The sequence below is a fragment of the Muntiacus reevesi genome, chromosome 12, assembly GCF_963930625.1.
Source record: "Muntiacus reevesi chromosome 12, mMunRee1.1, whole genome shotgun sequence".
NCBI classification, from domain to species: domain Eukaryota; kingdom Metazoa; phylum Chordata; class Mammalia; order Artiodactyla; family Cervidae; genus Muntiacus; species Muntiacus reevesi.
The window spans coordinates 48,846,879-48,873,526 of record NC_089260.1 but is presented as its reverse complement, the minus strand read 5'-3'; the positions used below and the strand labels follow the sequence as shown (position 1 = coordinate 48,873,526).

Sequence of the window (26,648 nt, the reverse complement as noted above, 5' to 3'; positions counted from 1 at the left end):
TTCAATTTTAATTATGTCACCTTTTATTATTTTACAGCATATTTCCAAAAAACGCCATTACAGTTGCCTTAACTGCTCTATAAGACCTGGAATCAGAGAACACTGAGAATTAGAACACACATCAAGCTGTATGTGTGCTGAATACCTACTTGTGCTGAACCATTACTACCAAAGGGATGCTGTTTCTTAAACAAGCAGATGTGTGGCAATGCAAAATAAAATACAAACTGGTTAGAACAGTAAACTTTGTTTCAATGGCTATAGAAAGGAGGTGGTTTTGTTGTGTGTTTTTTAACACATCTGGTCTGGCAGCAAGATGTAATATGCATTTAGAGCAATACATGCCCTGAAAGCTTGTGTTTTCAGTTGTGTGCATCAACCTGAACTCAGAGTCCAGATGAAAAAAGTAATCACTCTCCACACCCTCAACACCCCTCCCTCCATAAGGTCACAATATTCCTAAACTCGAGATTCTTGGTGAACTATTTTACAATTTTTTCTCCAGTGACACTGGATGCTTTTAGTTTTTTCTCTGAAAGAGAAGCAATGAAAATGCAAGGACACCCTCCAGGGTCCAATTTTCACATCACATTCTCCAAGTAGTAAAATAGCAGCTCTATAACGTGGATGAAAAAAGTTTTCAGTTTCTTCCTATTCCTCCTTCAGTTTTTAATCATATTGGCATTAAAATTTATCTGGAGTCAGTGGGCTTTCCCAAAGAAAATTTTTAGTTGCCAAGTATTTTCAGAAATTTATTAAAGCGTTACATATATGTAATTAGCTCTTATCTACCAAAAATATATATGTATATATATTTGTATTTATTTATCTTACCTTCACTGAAGTGCTGTTTTTTTTTTTTTTCCTGGCTGAACATAAGAACCTAGTGGACGGACAAATGCTGGCTTTATTTCTTTATAAGCAGCAACTGGAGTCTTTTTTCTTTTCATTCAATAGAAACTGCGTGTTCATAATAACTCACAAAAGGCAATATAAGGAAACACCTACTGAATAGGCATCTGCCAAACAAGTCATGTTAAGGTTGGACTCTACCAAGTAGCACTATGGCATTATAGGCATTCCATTTTTCTTTTTTCAAGTCTGTCAGTTCTTTGCTAACTCCCCCCCCCGCCCCCAGCAGGGGATAGTGTGTAATCACAAAGTAAGGCCTAGAAACCATTCATAGTCACTCCCAATATTAGGGTGGACATCATTCTCAAGAGCTGATATAAACCAGACTGAACAGGAAGTACTCAACTAGAACCACATTTGGTCCCATTCAAATAGTCTCCACTAACACTTTGCTGATACACATGTTCCCTTCTCGACCGATTTTGTGTCAACCTTTAAAAACTTTTAACAAGTAAGACTGCAAAGTTTTCATAGAGTTGTAGTCTTAGGCGGACTGCTACATTCCAAAGAATATGTTTTAATTCACAAAATGTCATTGGTAACGTCTTGTCCATAAACATGGTTGGCAAAATTAAAAAAAGGCACAAAAGGGGAATAACGAGAAATGCTTTCCACTTTCAGTGAAGAGTACCAAAGCAAATATCTTTCACGAGAAAAGGCAGAGAAGAGTGTTCAGTACGTCATGCACAACTTGAGCTAAAAAAAAAAAAAAATTCTCTTCTAGGTCCTGAAGCTTGAGAAAATGAGTTTTCCTAATCACGTGCTTCATGTCAAATAAAATGTAAAGCTGCACAAATACATGTTTGGTTTAACAGTGGACCCTTTTTTTTTTTTAAGTGAGGCAATTAAACAAAGGACAACAAAACCAAAATACCTTCATCAACAAAGCAACTCCACCTGTCGCCTCTGTCCCTTTTACCACTTAGTGGGGTAAAATGTCCGGTAGAATGTAAAATGCAGCATTCTCAATCATGGGATCTAGAAACTTTTCATGATAACTTATTGCAAATTGCACTTGACAGTTCACCACGACAATGGAAAACTGGCCCCTTGTTCGCTTATACAGTCCTTGAGCCCCAAAGGAAAGTCACCAGTAGAATGACCTGGATAAAAAGTTTGCAGCTGTGCTCAGCCAGCTAGCTCCACCCTCCGGGTGGGAGCCCACCCGGGACACCGCCTTGTCCTGCTCCTTCGTGGGACTCTCATCCTCGGGCAGGTAGTCAGGCAGCTCCGTGTTCTGCTCTACCTCCACAGGCGTGTCCTGGAATGGGACCAGCATCTGATACAGAGAACACGTGAAGAGTTATTACAAAATCAGCCTAACTGATGGAAGTATGTGTCACACACTGAAAGTCAACTTTACTTCTCGTTCTCATCCATATTCTCGGAGGCTACATTCCTTGAAAAAGTATCTTCTTCTTGTCTGAAGGTAAGTCCAATTAAAGAGCATTATGTAGGCACAGAAGGAAGAACTGCACATGAAAATTCTCACGCTTTTCTCCTAAGGTTCCAGGAATAAATGTTAACCTCTGTGGTATTCTCAGATGGTAAAGAATCTGCCTGCAACGCAGGAGATGCAGGAGACTTGGGTTCAATCCCTGGGTTGGGAAAATCCCCTGGAAAAGAGAATGCCTACCCACTCCAGTATTCCTACCTGGAGAATCCCATGGACAGAGGAGCCTGGTGGGCTACAGTTTATGGGGTCGCAAAGAGTCAGACACGACTGAGTGATTAATTAACACTTTTGTTGATTTCAAGATGACAAAACAAGTATCTGGCTGCAGTGGGCCCCTAAAGGGTCAATGAACCCCCTTTCTTTGGGAACCTTAAGTGAACTAAAGAATCTTTTCCCTTATCACAAAGCTAGTGAAGAGTAGCAAAAGGCAAAGATTTTCAAATATGTACTTGCTCAATGATGCAACTGGATCTTAATTTTTTTGGGTTGGCAAAACTAATTAAGGTTAGAAAGTATTTAAAATGCAAAGAAACTACATATCGTTTCCTTCCATATACAATCAGCAAGACACCTCCACGGAGATCAAGAATAGTCTGAAATCCAAAAAATATCTCTCCATATTTCTAGAAGTGTTAACTGTTAATGAAGAAACACCAGGATAATCTGACTCTGCCACATTCCTACATACTCAGTGGCCATTTGTCTAGAAATACTAGCCATCTGCCAGCCCCAAAGAAGAGTCGAGAAAGAGTCAAGCAGAAAGCAAACTGAACAGAGCTTTTACCTCTTCTCCACTTTCGCTCTTCACAACTTGCTGAGCCTTCATAACCTTGGTAGATGCTATTGCTGATGCCAACGCCTAGGCCAGGATAAAAAGACAACACTTATGAACATGGATGTGTTCACCCATAAGTTCAAGCGTATTTAGCCATTTGAGATACCAACCTCTGCTTTAAGGTCTGAACGGATTCGTACCACACATCTCTGAACGGCCATTTGAAAAGTAAAGCTAATAACACCTTTAATTTTTAACAAGGCCTCTTCACACAGGTTTCTCCGGGACTGAAAAGGTAAAGGCAAACTGTTATTAAAATTTGCAAAATAATGAATGCAGTAAACCAAACACTGAACTAGTAACACAGGGGAGATAGGAGGGAACAGGCAAAGTAAACGTCCCTATTTCAATTCTACAATTGCATATTTGAAGGCACATAAAGGGTGGTATTTTAGTTAAGTTTAGGAAAACTTAAGGGCCTTTGCAGAAGGGGAGACATGGGCCTTAACAGAAGGAAATTTGAAAAATTCAGAAATATATGGAAATTAAACTCCTAAATAACCAATGGGTCAAATAAAAAATCACCAGAGTAAAATACTTTGAGATGAATGATATGAAACACCACATACCAAATCTGGGGGGATGCAGAGACAATAATAGTGTCTAGAGGGAAATTTATAGCTATAATAATGACATTAAAGTAAAAGAAAATTGCAAACCAATTACCTAATACTCCATTCTAGGAAACAAGAGAAGAGCAAACTAAACCCAATGCAAACAGAGGAAAGAAATATAAAGATTAGAGCAGATAAAAAAAAGAAATAGAGAATGGGAGGAGAGAGAAAAATCAATGAAATCACAAGCTGGTTCTTCAGAAAGAGTAACAAAGCTTGATAAAACTTTAGCTAGACTGACCAAGAAAATAAAGAAGACTCAAATTACTACAAGCAGGATATATATATTATGACCAACTTTACCAAAACAAAAGGATATGCAAATACTATGAACAACTGTATGCCTAACACATTAGATAACCTCAACAAAACGACAGATTCCTTGAAAGAAAAAACTGCAAAGTGACAAGAAAATATGAATGGACTACAGAACAATTAAAGAGACTGAATTTATACTCAGAACATTTTCCACAAAGAAAAGCCCAGAACCACATGGTTTTACTGGTGAATTCTACCAAATGTTTATAAAGATCAACACCAACCCTTCACAAACTCACCCAGAAACTTCCCAACTCATTTTATGAAGCCAGGATGACACTGATACCAAAACCAGACAAAGACAGCACATGGCAAAAAATAAAAAAAAAAAAAAGGACTACAAACCAATATCCTCTATGAATACAGATGCAAAATACTTCAACAAAACACCACCAAACTGACTCTAGAAGCATAATAAAAAGATTTTGTACCATGGCCAATCAGAAACTAGGAATGAAGAGTTGTTGGTTCAATATACGAAAATAAACCTGATGTAATACTTGATATTAACAGAACTCAAAAACAGAAAGACAAATGATCAGCAATTTTTTTAAAAAATGGGCAAAGAATGAACATTCTTCCAAGAGAAAATCTATAATAAAGATGCATACAATAAACACTAACCACTACTTGGTGGTAAAGTCAACCACGAAAAATGGCCAACGGGCACATGAAAATATAGCACCACTGTCATTAGGGAACTGCAAATCAAAAGCACAATAACATACCACTTCACACCCCTTGGAATAGCTTTTTTTTAATAACAGAAAATAAATGTTGGCAAGGATGTGGAGAAACTGGACTCCTCATACATTGCTGATGAGAGAGTGTAAAATGGAGCAGCCATCGTGGAAAACAGTCTGGCAGTTGCTCAAAAAGCTAAACATAAAGCCCCCATATTATCCAGCAATTCTACCCTTAGGAATATATCCAAGAGAACTGAAAACATTTATTAACACAAAAACTTGTACATGTACGTTCACAGCAGAATTATTCACAAAGACAAAAGGTGGAAATAAGCCAAATATCCATCAACTGATGAATTAATAAACAAAATGCCAGATACCCTTACAATGGACTATTATAAAGAGGAATGATGCACTGACACATGATACAACAGGGATGAACCTCAACAACATCATGCTAACGGGAAGCTCGACAGGAAAGGCCACATCCTGTATGATTCCAGTTACATGAAATGTCCAGGAGAGGAAAAGCCACAGACACAGAAGTAGATCAGTGGTTACCAGGGGCCAGGAAGAGTGAGTGCTAACGGCAATAATCAGGCTTCCCAGGGGGCACTAGTGGTAAAGAACCTGCCTACCAATGCAGGAGACCTAAGAGACATCGGTTGAAGATCCCCTGGAAGAGGGCATGGCAACCCACTCCAGTATTCTTGTCTGGAGAATCCCACGGACAGAGGAGCCTGGTGGGCTACAGTCCAAAGGGGTGCAAAGAGTTGGATATGACTGAGGTGACTGAAGCAATTAACACACACACATCAATAATCATATGAATGGTGAATGACGCCAGCACTCCTGATCAAAGGTAGAAATTTTTAGAATTAAAATTTAAAAAGCAAGGTCCAATTACAGAGTGCCTGTCCATGTGAAATACAGACACAAATAGAAGATACACACGATAATTAAAAGAAACCTTGAGCACCTAATATTAAAGGCCGACAAGGTAGAATGAGTTGAAAAAAAACAACACTTTACAACTACTGTGCAGTACTTTTAAAAACTGTATAATTGATATTACTTTTTCCTTAAACGTCTGGTATTATTAGAATTCACCAATGAAGACATTGAGACCAGAATGTCTTTATAGGAAGGTTTTTAACTGCAAAATCAATTTCTTTGATAGACACAGAGCTATTCATTCAGGTTATACATCTCTTTTAAAGTGAGCTTTGGCAATCCATCTTTCAAGAGATCTTCCTGTTTCATCTATATTATTAAATTTATTGGCATAAAGTTAGTCAAAATATTCACTTATTTTCCTTTCAATGTCTATATTAAAGGATCTATAGCAATGTTCCTTCATTTCTGATACTGATAAATTTGTGATTTCTCTTTTATTCATGATAAGTGAGGTTTATCAATCTAATCGATCATGTCAAAGATCAGTTTTTTATTTCATGAATTTTTCTCTACAGTTTTCCATTTCACTGATTTCTGCTTTTTTTGTTTCTTCTGCTTACTTTGGATTTACTTTGCTCTTTTTCTAGTTTCTTAAGGTAGAAGCTAAAATCACTGAGGCCTTTTCCTTTTTGTATATAATATTCATCTGGTGCTAATGATTTCCTTTCTAAACTGTTTTAGCTGCTTCCCCCAAATTCTAACACTGCATTTTCATTTTTATTTAGTTCAAAATACTTCCAAGTTTCTCCTTTCATTTATTCATTGACCCATAGATTATTTTAGAAACGTGTTAAATTTCTAAAATATATGGGGGATTTTTCAAGTATCTTCCTGTGACTGATTTCTAACTTGCTTTTCGTTGTGAGCAAGGAATACTTTGCTTGGTTCTAATTCTTTTAAGACTTGTATTATGGGACACTATATGGACTGTTTTCATCATTGTTTCATGGGCACATGAGAAGAATGAATACTGTATCTTGCTGCTGAGTGGGGTTTTCTATAAATATTAATTAGGTTAAGTTGATTGTCAGTGTTATTTGAGTCTTCTATGTCCCTAATGATTCTCTGTGTACTTGTTCTATTCACTGGGAGACTAGTATTCAAATCTCCAGCTCTAGATGGAGCTTGGTTATTTCTCCTTGCATTTTTGTCAGTTTTTGCTTCACATATTTTGAAGTCCCATTCTTAAGGCATACCTATTTAATTAATTGACCCCTTAAGCATAAAATGCCCCTCATTACCAGAATAAAATACTGGTATTGGGACTTATTCTTGAAGATTGTTAGCAGGTGACACTGAGGTAACCAGTTAACATGAGTTCTCTCTCCCCCATGTTATGAATCATGTGTTTATACAAGTCTTACCGTATCATCAAGACCATCTATATGCAAAACCACTGTTTTGGCACGTTTGTTTGTAGTTCCCAGGAAAAACTGAGCTTTCCTTCGACGTGAATTCATTTCACTGAAACTATCCCCATCTGCCATATTGGAAGATTGAAGAATGTCATAGATTTCAGAGGCTAGCAGTTTTGTTTCCCCTGGAGTTGTAGACCTTGAAAAGAAACATGTAAATTAGCAAAGTAGTCTTGTCATTTCTACTGATTCTGTAATTTTATTCCCCAACTTTGCAAAGCCTTGTTTTCCTCATTCTGATGCTTTGTTCAATCTGAAAGAAATACTGGTGAATCCCAGAATAATCAATAATACAAAAAAAGCATCTAGTCTATAATAGTCTTCTAGTTTCAATTTAAACTCATGGTTCATCAATATTTAAAACTCATCACTAGAGTGATATAAAAGCACATTTAAAGAAATCATTAATTAAATAGGACATCAACTGAAAAAAAAAAATCAGGATATAACATGTCCCTGGATTAACACTAACATCCAACACTCACTTCAACTTCCAAAAAAATATAACACATAAAAATCCAAAAGTAAAAAGCAAAATTGGAGAGGATCATTTATATTAGTTATCTCAATACAGGGATTTGAGCGTAGACACAAACACCATTTCTCAATTTACGTTTTTATGTACCTTTTACAAAGCAAGTATGTATCGTTAAACCACAACTCAGGCAATAGTTTTCATAAAATTTTCAATCCTACTATGGCTTCTCACGTAAATGTCTAGTGCCATTCTGTCCAACAGAACTTTTGGCACTGATAGAAATGTCCACTCACCACATGTGGTTACTGAGGACTTGAAATCTGGCAAGCAAAACTAAACAATTTTTTTTTTTTTTTACTTTGTAGTTCTTTTTTTTTTTCTCCTGCAGTTTATTTTTTATTTTTTTTATTTATTTTTTTTCAGTGGGTTTTGTCATACATTGATATGAATCAGCCATAGAGTTACACGTATTCCCCATCCCAATCCCCCCTCCCACCTCCCTCTCCACCCGATTCCTCTGGGTCTTCCCAGCCCACCAGGCCCGAGCACTTGACTCATGCATCCCACCTGGGCTGGTGATCTGTTTCACTATAGATAATATACATGCTGTTCTTTTGAAACATCCCACCCTCACATTCTCCCACAGAGTTCAAAAGTCTGTTCTGGACTTCTGTGTCTTTTTCTATTTTGCATATAGGGTTATTGTTACCATCTTTCTAAATTCCATATATCTGTGTTAGTATACTGTAATATTCTTTATCTTTCTGGCTTACTTCACTCTGTATAATAGGCTCCAGTTTCATCCATCTCATTAGAACTGATTCAAATGAATTCTTTTTAACGGCTGAGTAATATTCCATGGTGTATATGTACCACAGCTTCCTTATCCATTCATCTGCTGATAGGCATCTAGGTTGCTTCCATGTCCTGGCTATTATAAACAGTGCTGCAATGAACACTGGGGTGCACGTGTCTCTTTCAGATCTGGATTCCTCAGTAAACAATTTTATTTACTTTTAATTAAATAGCCACACACTCCAAGTGGTTACCATAGCTGGAAGCACACGTTTAATGGTTCTTATTAATTAGTTTAATTGAATAAGCAATAAGTACACATAACTAAGAAAATAATACTCATTTCACCTATACCTAGGCTCAATTAGGGGGTCTTCCTTTGTGGCTCAGCTGGTAAAGAATCCACCTGTAATGCAGGAGACCTGGGTTCAATCCCTGGATTGGGAAGATCCCCTGGAGAAGGGAAAGGCTACCCACTTCAGTATTCTGGCTTGGAGAATTCCATGGACTATATAGACCATGGGGTCACAAAGAGTCAGACACAACTGAGCAACTTTCATTTCACTTCACTTCAAACCCTGTAACATGCATCCCAAGGATTTTACAATCTGTCCCCTTTCAGCTTTACCAACATCAGCCAGAAGAGCTTCACCTTGACTGTATCCTTGAAGGCTCAGCTCAACCACCGTCTTCTTCATGAAGCCTCCTCACCCCAGTACCCACATCCATTCCTCTGCATTCAAAGTACTATGCTTGTACTTAACACTACTAATTGAAATTTTCCATTTCTCTTCAAGAATAGGGATATAGTCTCTCCATCCCTCCCACAGAGTCAAACAAAATTCTGTGTAATCCATTTGTTTACTGGATGGATTTTTCCTGATATTCAGACTGTACACATTCCAGCTACACAGACCATCAACTCCTGGGGTACTACTCTGGCAGTTTTCTGGGCCCCCAACTTACCATACCAAGTGTTTTTCTGGGCTACTGTTGACCACAGAGATCAATTACCTTGAATGATTTTAGCTTTGTATTCCAGGAAGCTACCAAAAGGAAAATTTTTTTAGGAGATGTCTCAGCACATTTCAGATAGCTGTTTCACAGGCCACTGCAGTTGTGAGGTATTTTGAATACTAGCCAACCAGAAGTTGTAAAAAGTATGAGGACATGGGTAAGAAGCACCATGAATTTAAATTGAAAAAAAAAATTCTTTCCTCTCTACAATGGATACTGTTTCTACGCATTTGCATCAAATAAAAGAATCATCATGACATGTAATAGGAGATTATCTAATGATCTTTCTCATAAAACTTTTTAAACACACACTATTCTAAAACTTTTTTATGTGCTTCCTAGTCAACCAGTAGTTACCAAACATTAAAAGACTAATATCAAATTATTATCTTTCTGTTCTGCAGAATAGGAACTAGAACTAGATAGCACTGGTTCTTAAACAAATGGGTCTACTAACCCCTTTGAGAAGCTGGTATAAAATAAATACTCCCACCACCACTATTTTTAACTTCTTTTATTTCATAGTTCCAAGTGTCATCATTTCCATACAGTAATAAATTCCTTTCTGGAAGATTTTCAATTTCTATCTACTTAAAACCAAAAGATTTTAAAAGAATAATATAGTCAAATCAACATGATGGTCTCAGTTTGTTTCGAAGCATGTTCTACTGGCATATCTCCTAGGACTAATTTTATTGCTGCACTTCCTATAAAGCAGTTGCAGACTGTTTCTTCAGACACAGTTTGAAGAGACACAGTTTAAGAGACACTCTCTTAAATGGAGTAAAATTTTGTCTTAGGCAAAATGAACTCTGCAAAAACATATAAGCAAAAATGAAGTAAAAATTAAGTTACTTCTTGATCTGGGCACTAAATAAAGTATCACAAATATCTATGTGTATGTTGCTGTTCAATAAATTATCATTTCCTTTTTTCCCCTTATTTTTAAAAAATGCTTTTAAAACCAGAAAAAAAAAGTCAAGATCATCTACAGATTTGGAAGCAAGTAATTTAGTCTTTAAAAAAAAAATTACTATTCAAATACTATGATTTAAAACATTCAAGTACAAGAAGTCTAGAGTTATGTGGTACATTTAGCCATAAATGTAAGAAAGACTGTATAATTAAACAAGTATTAATTGCCCTAATCTTCTTAGACAAATGAAAACTGAAAGAGCTGATTAATGCCCTGGATTTAGTTCTTCAGTCTTTAAAATGTGACATCCAAGAAAAAGACCATCTTAAAAAACTCTTCAAATAATTGGAATTCTGCTCTAAGTAATTTACTATTCCATAATGAAGTATACTGATCCTTCACCACTTTTTCTAAATAGTTATCTATATTGAAAACACTCAAAATGTTACTCATAAAACACTGAAAAGTGAACTCTGATCTTTATTATATATAAAAAATAATTTTCATTTTGGATATATTTCCTTATTGATCATAAACAGCAATTCACTCTAAGTCTAGATGCTGCAAATAACATTTTATATTACCTATAAAAGCCAGGTAAGACTTTCATATTACTTCATGAAAGCAATGAAAATACTATTTCAGTATTAGAAGGCTTGCTATCATCTTTTGAAAAACTTCACAACTTTTCCTTTAGGAGTTGGTTTTACTTTTTTTTCCTGTGTTGCTCACTAAGAAAAAGTGTTCTCGTAATGTTTATGCAACACAGAAAACCATCCTCTATCTTTCCACGCAGAAACAATCCTAACTCAAGGCCTCTAAGAAGAAAGCCAACAGCTCTGCTTAGTAACAGTGAAGTCCAAAGGCAGAAAAACTATGACCCTAAGGCAACAGCCCATCATTTATGTATGTATCACCTCTGGCTGTTTTGATTCACAAGGGCGGAGGTGAGTACCTCAACATACAGACTGTGAGTCCAACAAAGCCTAAAATAACTACTATCTGGTTTGCTTTTCTTTTTTTAGGAAAAATTTGTCAACCTCTGTTCTATACAAATAACATAAAAATCAAGGCAAAATGGAGCAGCATTTTCAAAAATCACAAGAAAACAAAAAGTGAGTCACGAATCTAGTTCAACTGTCCTGTTCAATTTTTTTTTAATATTAAAAAAAAAAAAACCACAGGAAAAAGCATAAAGAAATGAAGCACATATTTTTCATCCAAGATTTTAGCAAGGATAGCCCACCATTACTATGGCACTGTTTCAAAACTAGAATTTTAGGCAGTTCTCCAGACAAAATGAGATACTTTAAAGTTGAAATGCCACATTTTATTAAAGTGACTTATTTATACCATATTTCATGTGAGATATTCACACATGCTTTTATAAAATGCATCTTATATCAGAAGTATTACTCCTGAAATACTAATTAACAAATGTCTTAAACTGAATTTAGATGTTCTCCTATCTGATATTCTGAAAATTTTCTTCACAGAGAGATTCAGGGTTAAAAATAAAACATAAAAAAATTTTTTTAATTAAAAAAATAAAAATAAAACGTAAACAGGTTCTAACCGCTAACGATCAGTTTTCATTTATGGAGAATTAAAATTAGAACACAATATGAGCTTCATTTTGAGTAACAGAGAACTTAAAATTCTCTTCACAACTGAAGAACTGAACACAACAATGACTGAAGTCAATCCAACTGCTGATCTCTAAGCACCAAAGTGACCCAAACACAAGTCAAACCTGCTCTTGAGTAACATGTTAAAATCTCCACAAAATTCTGTAGCAAAATATGGTGATTAAAGGACAGACATTATAAGATGCATAATTTTCTCTATTTTATAAAACATTCCTCCCTGATTCTCCCTGATTCTCATGGTAAGAACCACCTCTACTCTTCCCACCTTCTTCTGATTTCTGGTTTTCTCTTTGATCACTTGAGAGGATTCCTCTTCAGTCAACATGAAGTAGCAGCTTGCCACAAAAGATCTGTTCTACGGGGTCTTACTAGGATATCAGGAGATCCTTCTGCCTCTTCCCGAGTTGCACAGATTCACAAAATCACAGCTCAATCTCCTCCTAACTCAGTGATCTGAATTCCACCCTGCCTGCCTGGCTGTCAAAGGGCAGCCACATCACTGAAAACAATTAGGGTATCTATATTATATGTGCTCCCGTGCTACGGCTCACCAAGATGACCTATGTAAGAATGGAAGAGTGCGTGTCCCTGGTGGTCCAGTGGTTAAGAATCCACCTGCCAATGTAAGGGACAGAGGTCCAATCCCTGCTCTGAATAGATTCCACATGCCTCGGAGCAACTAGCCCCACAAGCCCATGCACTGCAACTACTGAAGCTTCAATCCCTAGAGTTGGCGCTCCACAGTGAGAAGCCTACACAGACCACAAGTAGAGAAAGCCCTGGCACAGAAACAAAGACCCAGAACATTCAAAAATAAATAAGTATTTAAAAAAAAAGAATGGAAGAGTGATAGTCATCTGTATCTGGTAACACAGGTGTGAAAATGCAGAATAATGTCTAAATAACATATGTCTACAGTGTCAAAACAATTATGTATATATAAAGTTCACCCTGCTCTATATGATAAAAACTTTTCATTTTGATTTCTTAAGAATAGTTAACACAAGTACCCAAAAGAAAAAAGTAAATGAGAAAATAAAAAGCCAGAGCAATCTAACTTTTTTTAAAAAAAGAGAGAATCATGTCCAAGCCATGAGGTAAGTTTACAACACTGAAATATGCTGAACCAAAACCTGATTCTAATACGTCACAGCCTTACATGTTGACAGGCCAAAACACATAGTTTTATCAGCCTTCTGATAACATTCACTGATAAACTTCTAAAATGATTATTTCAGTAAGCAGAGGTGACTTTTAAAAAGCTTGAAAGGCAACCTTCAAATCTGCGATCTCCACTGGCCAAATGAGCTGAAAAATATATATAAAAATTATTACCTTGTATCTCGACTTTTCAGAGGGGTATAGGACCAAATTATAATGGAGTATGCAATGAGTGTGCATTCGTTTTACTACTGGAGGAGCCAGCAACGATCCCCACACTGTCCAAAAAAGTATACTTTATTTGTATTAAAAATAGAAGCTGCTTGTAGCAACCATGAAGACATGCTCGGATCTCCCTTTAAGAAGCCTCCCCTTCGGCTGTGCGAAGCAGAACGGCAGAGCCGCCGGAAACAGTGGCCCTGAGATCTAGCACAGCACACAGTCCAAGGCCTGGCCCCTCCGGGGAGACCCCCAGTGGGCGCACTGGGGCCTGGCCAGTCCTGCCCGGTGCAAGACTCAGCTACAGGGTGACCCTGGCTCTGCACCTCCCTCCAGAGCTTTCTGTCAGATCTGCACTGCAGTCTGAGACGCTCCTTGTCGCATCAGTTTCCTCTTCACTTTCCTTTAACAGAGGTCAGGTCTGTGTTGTAATCTAAAGACAACAGTCCGATCCTTCTTCATTCCCTTCTCCCTTTACAGACCATATCTCATAGTAAGCTCTGCCAGTTCTAACTCCATCTCAAGATCTCCCTCCCAGATGATCTGTTGTTGTTTAGTCCCTCAGTCATGTCTGACTGCCACCCACCATGGACTGCAGCACACTTTCCTGTCCTTCACCAGCTCCCGAAGTTTGCGCAAACTCACGTCCATTGAGTCAATGATGCCATCTGACCATCTCATTCTGTCGCCCCCTTCTCCTCCCAGAAGATACTGCAAGATAACGACCTAAGCTGACACAACTCTTCTCCTATAAAGACACTAGTAGGGACTTCCCTGGTGGTCCAGCGGCTAAGACTCAGTGCTCCCAGATACTGATCCCTGGTCAGGGAACTAGATCCCACCTTCTGCAACTAAGAGTTCACTAAAGATCCTGCAGGCCACAAACTAAGAGTCGATGAAGCCAAATAAATGTTTATAAAAATATACATACACTGATAGTCTCCTTACTATGTTATAGATGGGTCTCTCACTTACATACACACACATACATATATACATATCAAAACCTTACCCAACCAAGCTCAGAAACTGTTGTTAAGTTAAATCTATGGTGCCTCTAAAACTTGCTCTAAAGTTCAAATGCGAAGTATATTTTAACAAAGAAATTTTCATTTCTTACATTTTTAAAATTTGTACCATGTATTTTCAGCTTCAATAAACAAACCTGTTAAAAGAATACACAATCTTAAGTTCATCATGTGAATAAAATAATTGTACAGAAGCATTGATTATTATGTTTAATCCTTTCACTGTTTCACAAAGAGTATGCCAGTTAAAAATAATTACATGGCATTAAAGCCTACTAAGAACAAGAATAATGCAACCTCGTATTTTATATAACACTTTAAAATTTACAGAGCATTTCTACAGATATCCCACTGAATCCTCAAGCACTTTGACCTCAAATCATGGGCAATGATTAATAAAATTAATGCCAGTCAATATTTTCTAATATTTATTTCTAACTGATCACCTGAATTAAAAAAAAAAAAAAAGCCCTTCAGGTTCTAACTTGTCATTATCAAAGATCAAGGTACCTAACAGTGTAGCTCGATTGAAAAAAAAAAAAACTATTAATAAAATAAAATTTATCTAGAAGCCAAGAACGCTAAGAAAAAAAATACAGTTCCTTGGAAGTCAGTCTGGAAGATTCACCACTGATATAATTTAACTTAATAGTGTTTGGGAATTATAGATATTTTGTGAGCATTATAGAAATTTCGTGAATGCTCAAGCCAAAGAAATTGCAAATTTTAAAAACCAGTAAATTAAATGGTTACCTATTACAGTCTTAAAGACAGTCATGTCTTAGGTAAGATCAAGATACACAGTAAACTAAGATAAAGCCTCAGAAAACATAGCTTTTTTGCTTTCAGACACAGCAGAAGTATCAAAACACTTCATCTTCAATTTCTATTCTTTTACAAGGAAATCAGCGAGGCCTGAGAACCGGACGTCCCCAAAGGCAACACAGCTGAAGGACTACAGATAAAAAACCTGGCCTCTATGTAATTTTCTTACCCATAAAATTTATCTAACACACTTCAAATAGCAAAATAAGAAGAATACAAAAATCTTTGTAAGATGAAAGGTACACTTAAAAAAAACATCCACTTGCTAAAATTCAAATTAAATGGCTCTGAGAATTTTCTGGAGGTCCAGTGGCTAAGACTCCACACCCCAATGCAAGGGGCCGGGGTTCAATCCCTAGTCAGGAAACTAAATCTCATATGCCACAAATAAGAGAGTTCACATTACAACAACTAAAGATTCTACATGCCACAACTAATACCTGGGGCAGCCAAATAAGTTAAAAAAAGAAAAAAAAAATTTTAATGGTTCTCAGTCTCTAAGAGACCTCTCAACGATGCTCAGGAAAATCTCACCTAAAGCCCCTTCAGTCATGATACAGATCAAGGTTCTTTTGAGTAAGACTTAGATGGAGTAACAAAAGAATTATGTAGTATAACACTGCATATTCTCAAACGTCACTGTGTTACTCTACTAGCAAATCAATAAACATTTCACAAAACCTCATACAAGGTAGGATCTTCTCTTCTTAGAAGAAATAATATTCATAAGCACAATGTGTATCAACATTTTAAATAAAATCTGAGCATTTTCGTAAGGACTACTGTTAATGTTTAAGAATAATCAGAACACTGCCCATCAGAACAGTTTTGGACATACAACCCACACAACCTACAAAGCTATGCCTTCATTTCACCAATTTCAGTAAAATAACACGATCCACTTCTCTACCCTACTAGGAGGCACTACCTACTGTACTTACTTCTGTATAACATTTTGCAAGCTTAACATCATTCCCAGCTCTCCTTTCATCTTTTCTCTGTTGGCACGGCACTCTGCCAAGTATCGAAGAGCCTACAGCAAAAACAGGAATAGGTTAATTCACATGTCCAGACAACTCAAAGTGAAACCCTGTGCTCACTGACTGCAAGAGGAAAGAAAGTGAAAAATAGGTTTTTGTTTTTAGAATCAACTGGTTTTGAAGTGTTTGGAAACTCTTCTTTAAATGTGATCAGCAGAGCAGTCCTCTAGGGGAAAAAAAATAATTCTGAGCTGACGGAGCTGAATCTGCTTAGAAACAAAGGTTCCCAACTTATCTGCAAAGTCAAAATCAGGATGTTTCAGTTTTATTTTCACTTTATCCTAACAAAGATATAAGGAACTAAATTCTATTAATTAATTTCAGAAAGCAGTCCCAGTAGCCATCATTTCCCTAGGTGCTTTTTACATATTAATTAAAACAAACTACCGAGAGGGACAAAACATACAACTCCCTTTATGGAATGGGTGATTTCTAGCTTTATAATTCACTTTTAAAATGTTTTTTTCCTTTTCCTTTTTTAACTGTGGAAAGCCAAACCTGAACTCACTCTCACAGATTTCTATCTTGTGAATTTCACTTTTCTAGGATGCTTCTCTCTTAAGATTTGACATACATTTTTGCACGTTTCCTTCATGAGCTGATTCTTGGGTGACTGGGCTGTTCTACAGACCTCCTCCTCTCTCATCATGTGCTGCAGAGTTCAGTACCTGTGTCGCAGGGGAATACCTCTGTGGACTACACCACCCAAAAGGGTCCTGTCCCTCCACTGACCTTCACATTTCCTACCAGTCCTCTCCACAACATCTCCAAAGTGCCTGGTCATCACCAGGAATGGTACCATCCGTGAAATCACAAATCCAGCAACCTGGCTCTGACTGCAACCTCCTATCTTTCCTATAACTCCTTTTACCTAGATTTTTACTTGCACTAGGAGAGGGGAGCCCAGTGAAGGCTGGTGGTCTTGCCCTGTTAGGCAGGCAGACAGCAGAGTTGGGGAGGTTAGGGTGGAACAATATAATTTAAAAATATACATTTGGTCTTCATCTAGTTCCTGACACAGAGCTCCTAAGAGCCGTGGAATTTTCCGACAGGGGTTTGAGGAGGTCCTTTAGACCACACTTGGTTGAGTTTATGTGGAAGAAGTAAGGGAAGCTGGGGCCCCTTGATGGCCTCAGGCTGGGACTAGTCACCAGAAAGACCAAATGACTAGAGCGTGGCAACTTTCAGCCCCACCCACCAACCTGGGCTTCCCAGGTGGCACTAGAGGTAAAGAACCCGTCTGCCAGTGCAGGAGACATGAGAGACACGGGTTTGATCCCTGGATCAGGAAGATCTCCTGGAGAAGGGCATGGCAACCCACTCCAGTGTTCTTGCCTGGAGAATCCCATGGACAGAGGAGCCTGGTGGGCTATCGTCTATGGGGTTGCAAAGAGTCGGACATGACTGAGGTGACTTATCACACACACACTGATCTGGGAGGTAGGGGGAGGATGGAAATTGAGCTCTATACAAAGTCCTGAAAAAGGAGATGCAGAGTTTCTGACTTGGTAAATACATCCACCTGGCAAGGTGGTGTGCCCCAACTCCACAGGGACGGCAGTTCTGGCACTCCCCTCCAGATCTTGCTACTAGAGAGGAGCCCCCACCTGTTGCAACTAAGGAAAGTCCGTGCACAGCAAAAGGCCCAGTGCAGCCAAAGACTGATGTTAAAAAATGGAAAAACTTAAAAAAAAAAAAAAAAAATGAAGTATTGACACATAGTACAATGTGGATGAACCCTGAAAACATTATGCTCAGTGAAAGAAACAAGTCACAAAGACCACATATTATATGATTCTATTTATACAGAAAATATACACACACTTTTGCCAGAGACATCTGCAAATAGAAAACAATAGAGAGTCATGGCTGTTTAGGGAAAGGGCGTGGGGGCTGAGGAGCAATAGAGAAAGAGCAGAGCTTCTTTCCAACATGATGAAAACATTCTAGAGTTAATTGTGGTGAAGGCTGCAACTGCGAATACACTAAAACCCACCAAACTGTACACTCTAAGTAGGTAAACTGCAAAGTCTGTGATTTCATCTTAAAGTTGTTACAAAACAGAAACAAAACATAAGTGCCTCTTTGAGTGTCTTTCTGTATTGATATAATATAATCCTTAAGAATTCTTCCTCTTCCTTGAAAAAAGCAAGTTGCAGAACATTCCATGCAGGTACTATGCTACCACTTGTGCCAAGAGTAAAAACAGTATTATATCCTACCATTTGTCTAAGAGGACTATACACACTTATATGTCTGCACATACAGAAATATAGTCACACTAGTATCTGCTCTACACTTTTAACTTACCATGTCATCTGCTATTTTTCCAAATTTTAACTGCAAAATTATAACACTGAGACTAAAATTACTGTAGTCAACTTACGAGCAAAGCTGAGTGGACGACAGGGGGGTTGGGATGGTCCATAAATAAAATAAGGCCAGGCAGACATCCCTGATCCTGGACAATGGCTCGTCGGTTTAAAGGATCTGCGGCTAGGTCTCGGAGCTGGTTAACTACAGAGAGCGCGTCAGGTTCCTCATTCATGGTGGAGGAGGACGAATTCATCTTCTATGCCATACACGTGGACAAAATCTTCTTAAATTCTGTAGAAATGGGTGGCAAAATCATTTCTAGGCTACTGAGCTGTTTTACAGCATTTATTAAACCATCAGAATCACACCTTCAGAAAGAAATAGATGTATCTAAATCTTACAAAAAACTTAAGAACTAGCAATTCCACAGTCTGGGAACACAGTCAAATGAACATAAGAAAGGCTAACTTAAAAAAAGTTATTTATGTGTGCACAATGTTTAAGGAACATATATCTTCATGATTCCAATTAACTTCTTTTTTAGCAATACAAATTTTAACACCAAAGTCACAATAAATAAGATCTTTACAGTTCAAGTTTATAACCCTTGCTACACTTCTCAAGGAGCACTGAAGAACTGATGCTTTCAAACTCTGGTGCTGGAGAAGACTCTTGAGAGTCCCTTGGACTGCATGGAGATCAAACCAGTCAACCCAAAAGGAAATCAACCTGAATATTCACTGGAAGGACAGCTGCTGACGCTGAAGCTCCAATACTTTGGCCACCTGATGTGAAGAGTCGATTCACTGGAAAAGACCCTGAAGCTGGTAAAGACTGAGAGCAAGAGGAGAAGGGGACAGCAGAGGATGACACGGTGTGATGGCATCACCAACTCAATGGACATGAATTTCAGCAAGCTCAGGGAGATAGCTGCAGAGCCTGGCATGCTGCAGTCCATGGGGTCACAAAGAGTCAGACAAAACAGCGACTGAAAACACTTAACAAAGTGTAACACTGCCAATGTTTTCTTCCTCTAGGACACTACTGGAGCCCAAGTGTCTCAGGGAAAAGTTGCTAGCTGACAGCTTTTATTCTAATTCATCTGTGAACAATACTAAGCTTACTGAGATTACAGCAGATAAAATCCTCTAAGGAAAGAAGAGAGTCAAAGAAGGCCATAAACACAGAAACCAAGAAGGGTACCTTGCCCTGTGCCTCAGAACAGTGGAGTCTGGGAGATCAGAGTGAAAGTGAAAGTCACTCAGTCGTGTCCAACTCTTTTTGACCCCAAAGACTGCAGCCTGCCAGGCTTCACGGTCCATGGGATTATGCAGGCAAGAATACTGGAGTGGGTTGTCATTTCCTTCTCCAGGGGATCTTCCCAGCCCAGGGACTGAACTCTGATCTCCTGCATTGCAGGCAGATTCTTTACCAGCTGAGCCCCAAGGGAAGCCCTGGAAGATCAGGGTGAATCTGAACCAAATCCAAGTACATCTGTCCATCCCTGGGTGCACCATGCTCAGAAGAATGAGAGAGAATCTGAGGTGACGTCATTCATTTGATAGATAGGGAAACAGTCTCCGAGAATTTAAATAATTTGCCCCAGGTGACAAAAGTCACATAGTATAGAACTGAGCTAAAATCTTATCTCGACTTGATGAAAATCAAGCTGGAAAGACTGCCTGGAGAAATATCAATAACCTCAGATATGCAGATGGTACCACATTAATGGGAGAGAGCAAAGAAGAACTAAAAGAGACTCTTGATGAAGGTGAAAGAGGAGAGTGAAAAAGCTGGCTTAAAACATTCAAAAACTAAGATCATGTCATCCGGTCCCAACATTTCATGGTAATTAGATAGGGAAACAATGGAAACAGAGACACATTTTATTTTCTTGGGCTCCAAATTGACTGTGGACGGTCACTGCAGCCATGAAATTAAAAGACACTTGCTCCTTGGGAGAAAAGCTATAACAAACCAAGACAGCGTATTGAAAAACAGAGACATCTCTGTTTGTACCTTTGTCAACAAAGGTACATCCAGCCAAAGCTATCATTTTTCCAGTAGTCATGTACGGATGTGAGAACTGAACCACAAAGTAGGCTAAGCGCCAAAGAATTGATGCTTTCAAACTGACGCTGGAGAAAACTCTTGAGAGTCCCTTGGACAACACAGAGATCAAACCAGTCAGTCCTAAAGGAAATCAGTCCTGAATGTTCATTGGAAGGACTGATGCTGAAGCTGAAACTCCTATACTTTGGCCACCAAGAGCCAAATCACTGGAAAAGTTCCTGATGCTGGGAAAGACTGAAGGCAGGAGGAGAAGGGGGTGACAGAGGATGAGATAGTTGGATGGTATCACTGACTCAAAGGACAGGAGTTTGAGCAAGCTCCAGGAGATGGTGAAGGTCAGGCAAGCGTGGTGAGCTGCAGTCCATGGGGTCAGAGTCAGACACGATTGAGCAACTGAACAACAACCATCTCCTAAACTGGTCAGCTCTTTCCACTTCCCATACCTTCCTTTGAATCCCAGCATACCTTTTTTTCCCACAAAAGTAAACAAGATTTCTAGATAATGTAACATGATACACATACAAGCCAAAATACAATGTATCAAGGAATAATTCTCACAAATCCAGAAAGTTAAAAACAGAAACTTCCATTAAACAAATTACACAGTATATTTATTAGGAGAAATATAAAGGTGTAAATACTTACCACAAATTAATGAGTTAGTTTAATGTGAAATCCAAAAACAATGCCAAGTGGGGGGAGGTGGGCTGGGAACAAAATTATTCTGTTAACTCCAGAAAGCCTACTAAAGTTAGTTGGGGACTGGCAGGGGTGGGAAAAGGGAAGGTAATAAACAGCAATAGCCTTCCAAAGTATTGAAATACACAAAGATATAGAGTAAAGCCATAGCAAGGGGCTGGAGGGGCGGTGGTCAAGAGATACTGCTCCCAAGAAAGCTGTTTATACACCCAATCGCAGGCTCTGTGTGAGTCAATACCCAGGCTCCACCCATTTTTAAATGTGATTTTAGGCTGATCACTTGAACTCTTTGTCTCATATGTAAAATGAAATTAATCACAGCAGCTCTTAAATGCTATATTGTCCAAATGAAATAACAATATACACTAAAAGGCTCAGGGTACTCAGCACACTCTAAATGCTCAACAAAAATAACGGTTTTAAGTTACAAGGAGTCGAAAAGCAATTTAAAAAAATATAGTTATTCAAAAAATGGTACTGGCATAACGTCTAAGCAACTTTAAACCAGTGCTAAGGATCTTTAACTCTTAACATATTTTAAAATATCATCCCCAGAAAAAAATTTGAGAAGTTAAATTTCTGAAGTTTGCAAGCAAATGCAAAATATAAAACTCAGAGAACACAAGGCCTTAACAGGATAGTACTTGGCAGAGAGTTTTCTCAAAATGAAAATATAGTTACTTCGGCAATTTTAAAAAGAATTTTTTTTTAAAACTATAGACTGAATACACATAAGACTAAAAGGTTTGCCTCTTACGTGCTTCTATTATCAACAACATGAACATCCCTGTTTACAAATCAGCTTACAAATGAGCTTTATGTGCTGTCACCAGCACAAACCATATCCAAAAACCAAAATTGCAGAACCAACCACTGGATCAACGATCCAGGAACCACACTTAAGAACCAAATATGCTGGGTGATGGCCTTTGGCGTACAACACTGGCCTTGGAACCTGAACCCTCCATTCTCATCTAAAGAGTACTTAGAGAACCACTCAATGGGAATGACTCAGTTTCAGTGAGCCTCCCCTGTTCCTTTGAGATGAACGAAAAAATCAGAAGAGTTAAGACTTTCAACTGTACCAGTCCATTGATAAAGAGATGGCAGAAATTAGGATTTGCCCAGGAAAAGGTAGGAAATAACACAAGGCATACCTTTTCCTTTCTCTCATTTAGTTCAATTCGGAGAAACAAATCATCATAAGACAATGAATGCACCCCAAACTTTAACAAGCACTCTGATCTCCATGTTAAAAAAAAAAGCCAATTCAGTAGGTGGGGTGACGCCTGAGATCTGAACTCTATCCTGCTAGTTGAATTCTATCCTACTAGTCAGGGAACCAAAAAACCAGGAATTAGGTGATAGACGTGAAGCACCTGTAGCTAGGCAGCTGCCTGAAAGACACTCTTTTCTTTGAGCCAAGACGTACCACTCAACTCGAAGATGTATTTAACTCTCATATGCAAAGTTAAATATAAATACACAGAACTATGGAAGAAACACACCCACACCCTAAATCCACATTCAGCTAAGTTTTGGGTTGTTTTTTTTTTTTTTAATAACCTCAGGCATTGACAGCAGATCTGGCTTTCCCTCCGCTACCACCTAACTGTAACTATTAGAGAAGCTGGGTTACTACCTCTGAGCCTCAGCTTCCTCTCATAATAATCCTGAGTGGTTGTCAGGTTCAAAGAAAACAAGAACTTGGCATGGTGATGAGTACCAGCAATCGCCAAACCACAATATTTGATCCTGTGGGGATTCTATAAGGCCAAATGTTAAGGTACACACAAGAAAGGAGCTGCCTGTGTGCACAAGAGCCCCCAAGAACAGCTTTTAAAATACAGAGAAGTGAATGCTGGGCTCGCCTTAATGAAGCGGAACACAACCACCTCCTTCTGCCCCTAAAAGACAAGCGTGGGCACAAAACTAATAGAAAGTCGCCAAAGAACTACCCGGAGAGATGAAGTGACGACGACACCCATTAATGCTGCTAGGGTCAAAATAGTGATAATTAAATTAGGGTTGTAAAACTGGCGTGTAGAGGACGGGGAGGAAGTGAACAAAGCTATCATTTTCACAGGACACGTGGGAGCAGGACGCTTTAGAGAGCCTGGAGGGACGCACTGCTGGGTCCTGCCTGACCTGAAGGTGGGCAGAGCACCCCCGCCCAAGAAGATTCGCCGCCTGGGTGCAGGGGCCCGCATTCTGCGGCCTTCCCAGCCCCACCGCTTTGTCTGCCTTCCCCGGACACTACATACCGCTCCAGCGCTCTAGGAATTCACAGCCTGCCGCACCATTAGGGCCACATCGACGATGAGGTAGAGGAACCCAGAGGCGCGTAGCAGGGTCAGCGACGACAAACGACCAAACTGTCTTCTGGAGCCTAGACGCGAGGACGCTGGCGGGGAAAGGCTCTACAGACTCTCCCTCATGACCCAACCACCTCCGCCGGTTCTGCCCTCCCATTGGCTGAGACTATTCCAAAGCGAGGATAATCTATCCAATAAGAAACTGTCTTCTTAGACTAAAGCGTTCATTGGTGACCAAGGGAAATACCCAAAGTGTTAAACCGGAGGACCCAATGAGAACCCGGAAAGGGTGAATTGGCCCAAACGACTCTCCGTCTTTTAAGCGCTAAGACAAGAAAACTTCATTCCCCAGGAGAAACCCTCGCAGTTTCCCGACTACAAGTCCCAGAGTTCCGGCGCTTGAGGAACCTCTCCGCCCCTTCCTTCAGCAATTCAAATTGAGCTTTACTTCTCAAGCAACTCATTCAGTTCCAATAAAGCAGTTTTGTACTGCTTCATTCGCTTCTGTGCGTCTTAATTCAGAATCTTTTCAAATTTTTTTGTTTGTGCCTAAGAACATTTGCACTAGCTTCTTAGCAGCGCGAGGGTTGCAAAGGACAGGTTTTTTGTTGTTGTTTTAAAGGGAAGCTTCTTTTTGGAATGACTTTTTTTGGGGGGGCGGGGTAAGGAAAAAGAGACTAATGATGAGATAATTTTCTCCAATTCTTGAGGAAGTATTTTTTTAAACTTTTCTTCTATTTAGTTTATCAAAGTAAGGATTTAAATACTTGTTTAATTCATGGCTGTCACTGACATTTTTGTCTGGGTATAGATTTTATATTTCTAAATATTTCTCTCAGTTCAGTTCAGTTAAGTCGCTCAGTCGTGTCCGACTCTCTGCGACCCCATGAATCGCAGCACGCCAGGCATCCCTGTGCATCACAAACTCCCGGAGTTTACTCAAACTCCTGCCCATCGAGTCGGTGATGCCATCCAGCCATCTTACCCTCTGTCGTCCCCTTCTCCTCCTGCCCCCAATCCCTCCCAGCATCAGGGTCTTTTCCAATGAGTCAACTCTTCGCATGAGGTGGCCAAAGTATTGGAGTTTCAGCTTCAGCATCAGTCCTTCCAATGAACACCCAGGACTGATCTCCTTCAGGATGGACTGGTTGGATCTCCTTGCAGTCCAAGGGACTCTCAAGAGTCTTCTCCAACATCACAGTTCAAAAGCATCAATTTTTCGGTGCTCAGCTTTCTTCACAGTCCAACTCTCACATCCATACATGACCACTGGAAAAACCATAGCCTTGATCAGATGGACCTTTGTTGGCAAAGTAATATTTCTCTAAGTATAATTTAAATCCCACAGGCCAATCTGAGTATAATGATTGCATTGCACTCAATAAACTCATTAAATAAATTCTGAATTCTCTTTCACAGTTTCATTCCACCACGTACTAAATATATTAAAGTTCAAAGGAATTCGACAGGCCTCTAATGGAGAAAGTGTGAGTGAAAATAAATATCCCAAGCTGTAGTCTCTGCTACCGCCTCCAGAATTTAATTCGTCTATACGTAAATTTAAAAGCAAAATAGATACTTCTGCTCAAATTTTTTTGCCTTCTCTTATCTTTGGTTAGAGCTTCACAGATGGCACTAGTGGTAAAGAACCTGCAGGGGAGAAGGCAATGGCACCCCACTGCAGTACTCTTGCTTGGAAAATCCCATGGACGGAGGAGCCTGGTAGGCTGCAGCCCATGGGGTTGTGAAGGGTCGGACACCACTGAGCGACTTCACTTTCACTTTTCACTTTCATGCATTGGAGAAGGAAATGGCAGCCCACTCCAGTGTTCTTGCCTGGAGAATCCCAGGGACGGCAGAGTCTGGTGGGCTGCCGTCTATGGGGTCGCACAGAGTCCGACTCGACAGAAGCAACTTAGCAGCAGCAGCCAATGCAGGAGACATAAGAGACCCAAGTTCGATCCCTGGGTGGGAAAGATCTCCTGGAGGAGGGCGTGGCAACCCACCCTAGTAGTCCTGCCTGGAGAATCCAATGAACAGAGGAGCCTGGAGGGCTATAGTCCATAGGGTTCCACAGAGTCGATACAACTGAAGCAACTTAGCAGGCATTCAGGCATCCTTGGTTATTCTTCTCTTCCTCCTAATTAATTTGAGCAAAAGGAGCAAGGTTGAGTAGAAAAAGTCTCTTTCACACCATTTGACCTAAAAATACAAAAACATGTTTGGCTGGTTTCTGCTTCCCAAAGTCACAAGAGGGAGTGGTGGTAGTAAGTAAACGTTGTTATGTTGTTGTGCTCAGTAGTGTCTGACTCTTTGCGGCCCCATGGACTGTAACCCGCCAGGCATCTCTGCCCACAGAATTTTCCAGGCAAGAATAGTGGAATGGGTTGCCACTTCCTACTCCAGGCGATCTTCCCAACCAGGGATTGAACCCTGAGTCTCTTATGTCTCCTGCACTGGCAGCAGGCTCTTTACCACTAGCGCCACCTGAGAGGCCCCAGTAAGTGAATACTGAGTCTAAAATAAAAATGAAACAAAAACAATGTATAATGTCCAGTGGTAGAAGCACCAGCCTCATTTGTAACAATCAGCTAGACCAATTAACAGCTAGAACTGAAAAAGAAAGAAACAGGGGAAAAAAGGAATTGTAAATGTAGAAAGATGTGAGAAACATATGTCCAAACAGCAGTCAGATTAAACACAGCCCATTGATTGAGTAAATAAAATTTCATTTGGTATTGTTATTGAAAACAATAACCCAGGAAAATAAACTTGCTATTTTTGCTAGATTAATTTGCACATTTGAAAGGGGAAAGACATTTGGGGTATTCCCAACTAGTAATTGATAACATAGGTTTTTAGCATCATCCAGAATAAAATGTTTAATAGAGTCTTTGACTTTTTTAAAATCATACTTCTGATTT

At 39.1% G+C, this 26,648-nt stretch overlaps 1 protein-coding gene across 2 annotated transcripts; it reads right to left on the bottom strand.

Moving 5' to 3' along the window:
* On the bottom strand, positions 1-23,858 carry ARMC1 (armadillo repeat containing 1). Of its 2 annotated transcripts, XM_065903170.1 has the most exons (7): positions 23,674-23,858; positions 18,708-18,928; positions 16,223-16,314; positions 7,143-7,332; positions 3,314-3,430; positions 3,153-3,227; positions 1-2,191 (listed from the first exon to the last, which is right to left on the bottom strand). In XM_065903170.1, the coding sequence occupies exons 2-7, from the start codon at positions 18,888-18,890 to the stop codon at positions 2,000-2,002; spliced, it is 849 nt and encodes a 282-aa protein (XP_065759242.1). In that variant the 5' UTR covers positions 18,891-18,928; positions 23,674-23,858; the 3' UTR covers positions 1-1,999. The 2 variants fall into 2 exon arrangements, with proteins under 2 accessions (XP_065759242.1, XP_065759243.1); XM_065903171.1 differs by lacking the exons at positions 7,143-7,332; positions 23,674-23,858 and having other exon boundaries at positions 18,708-18,921.
* Positions 23,859-26,648: the final 2,790 nt, after the last annotated feature.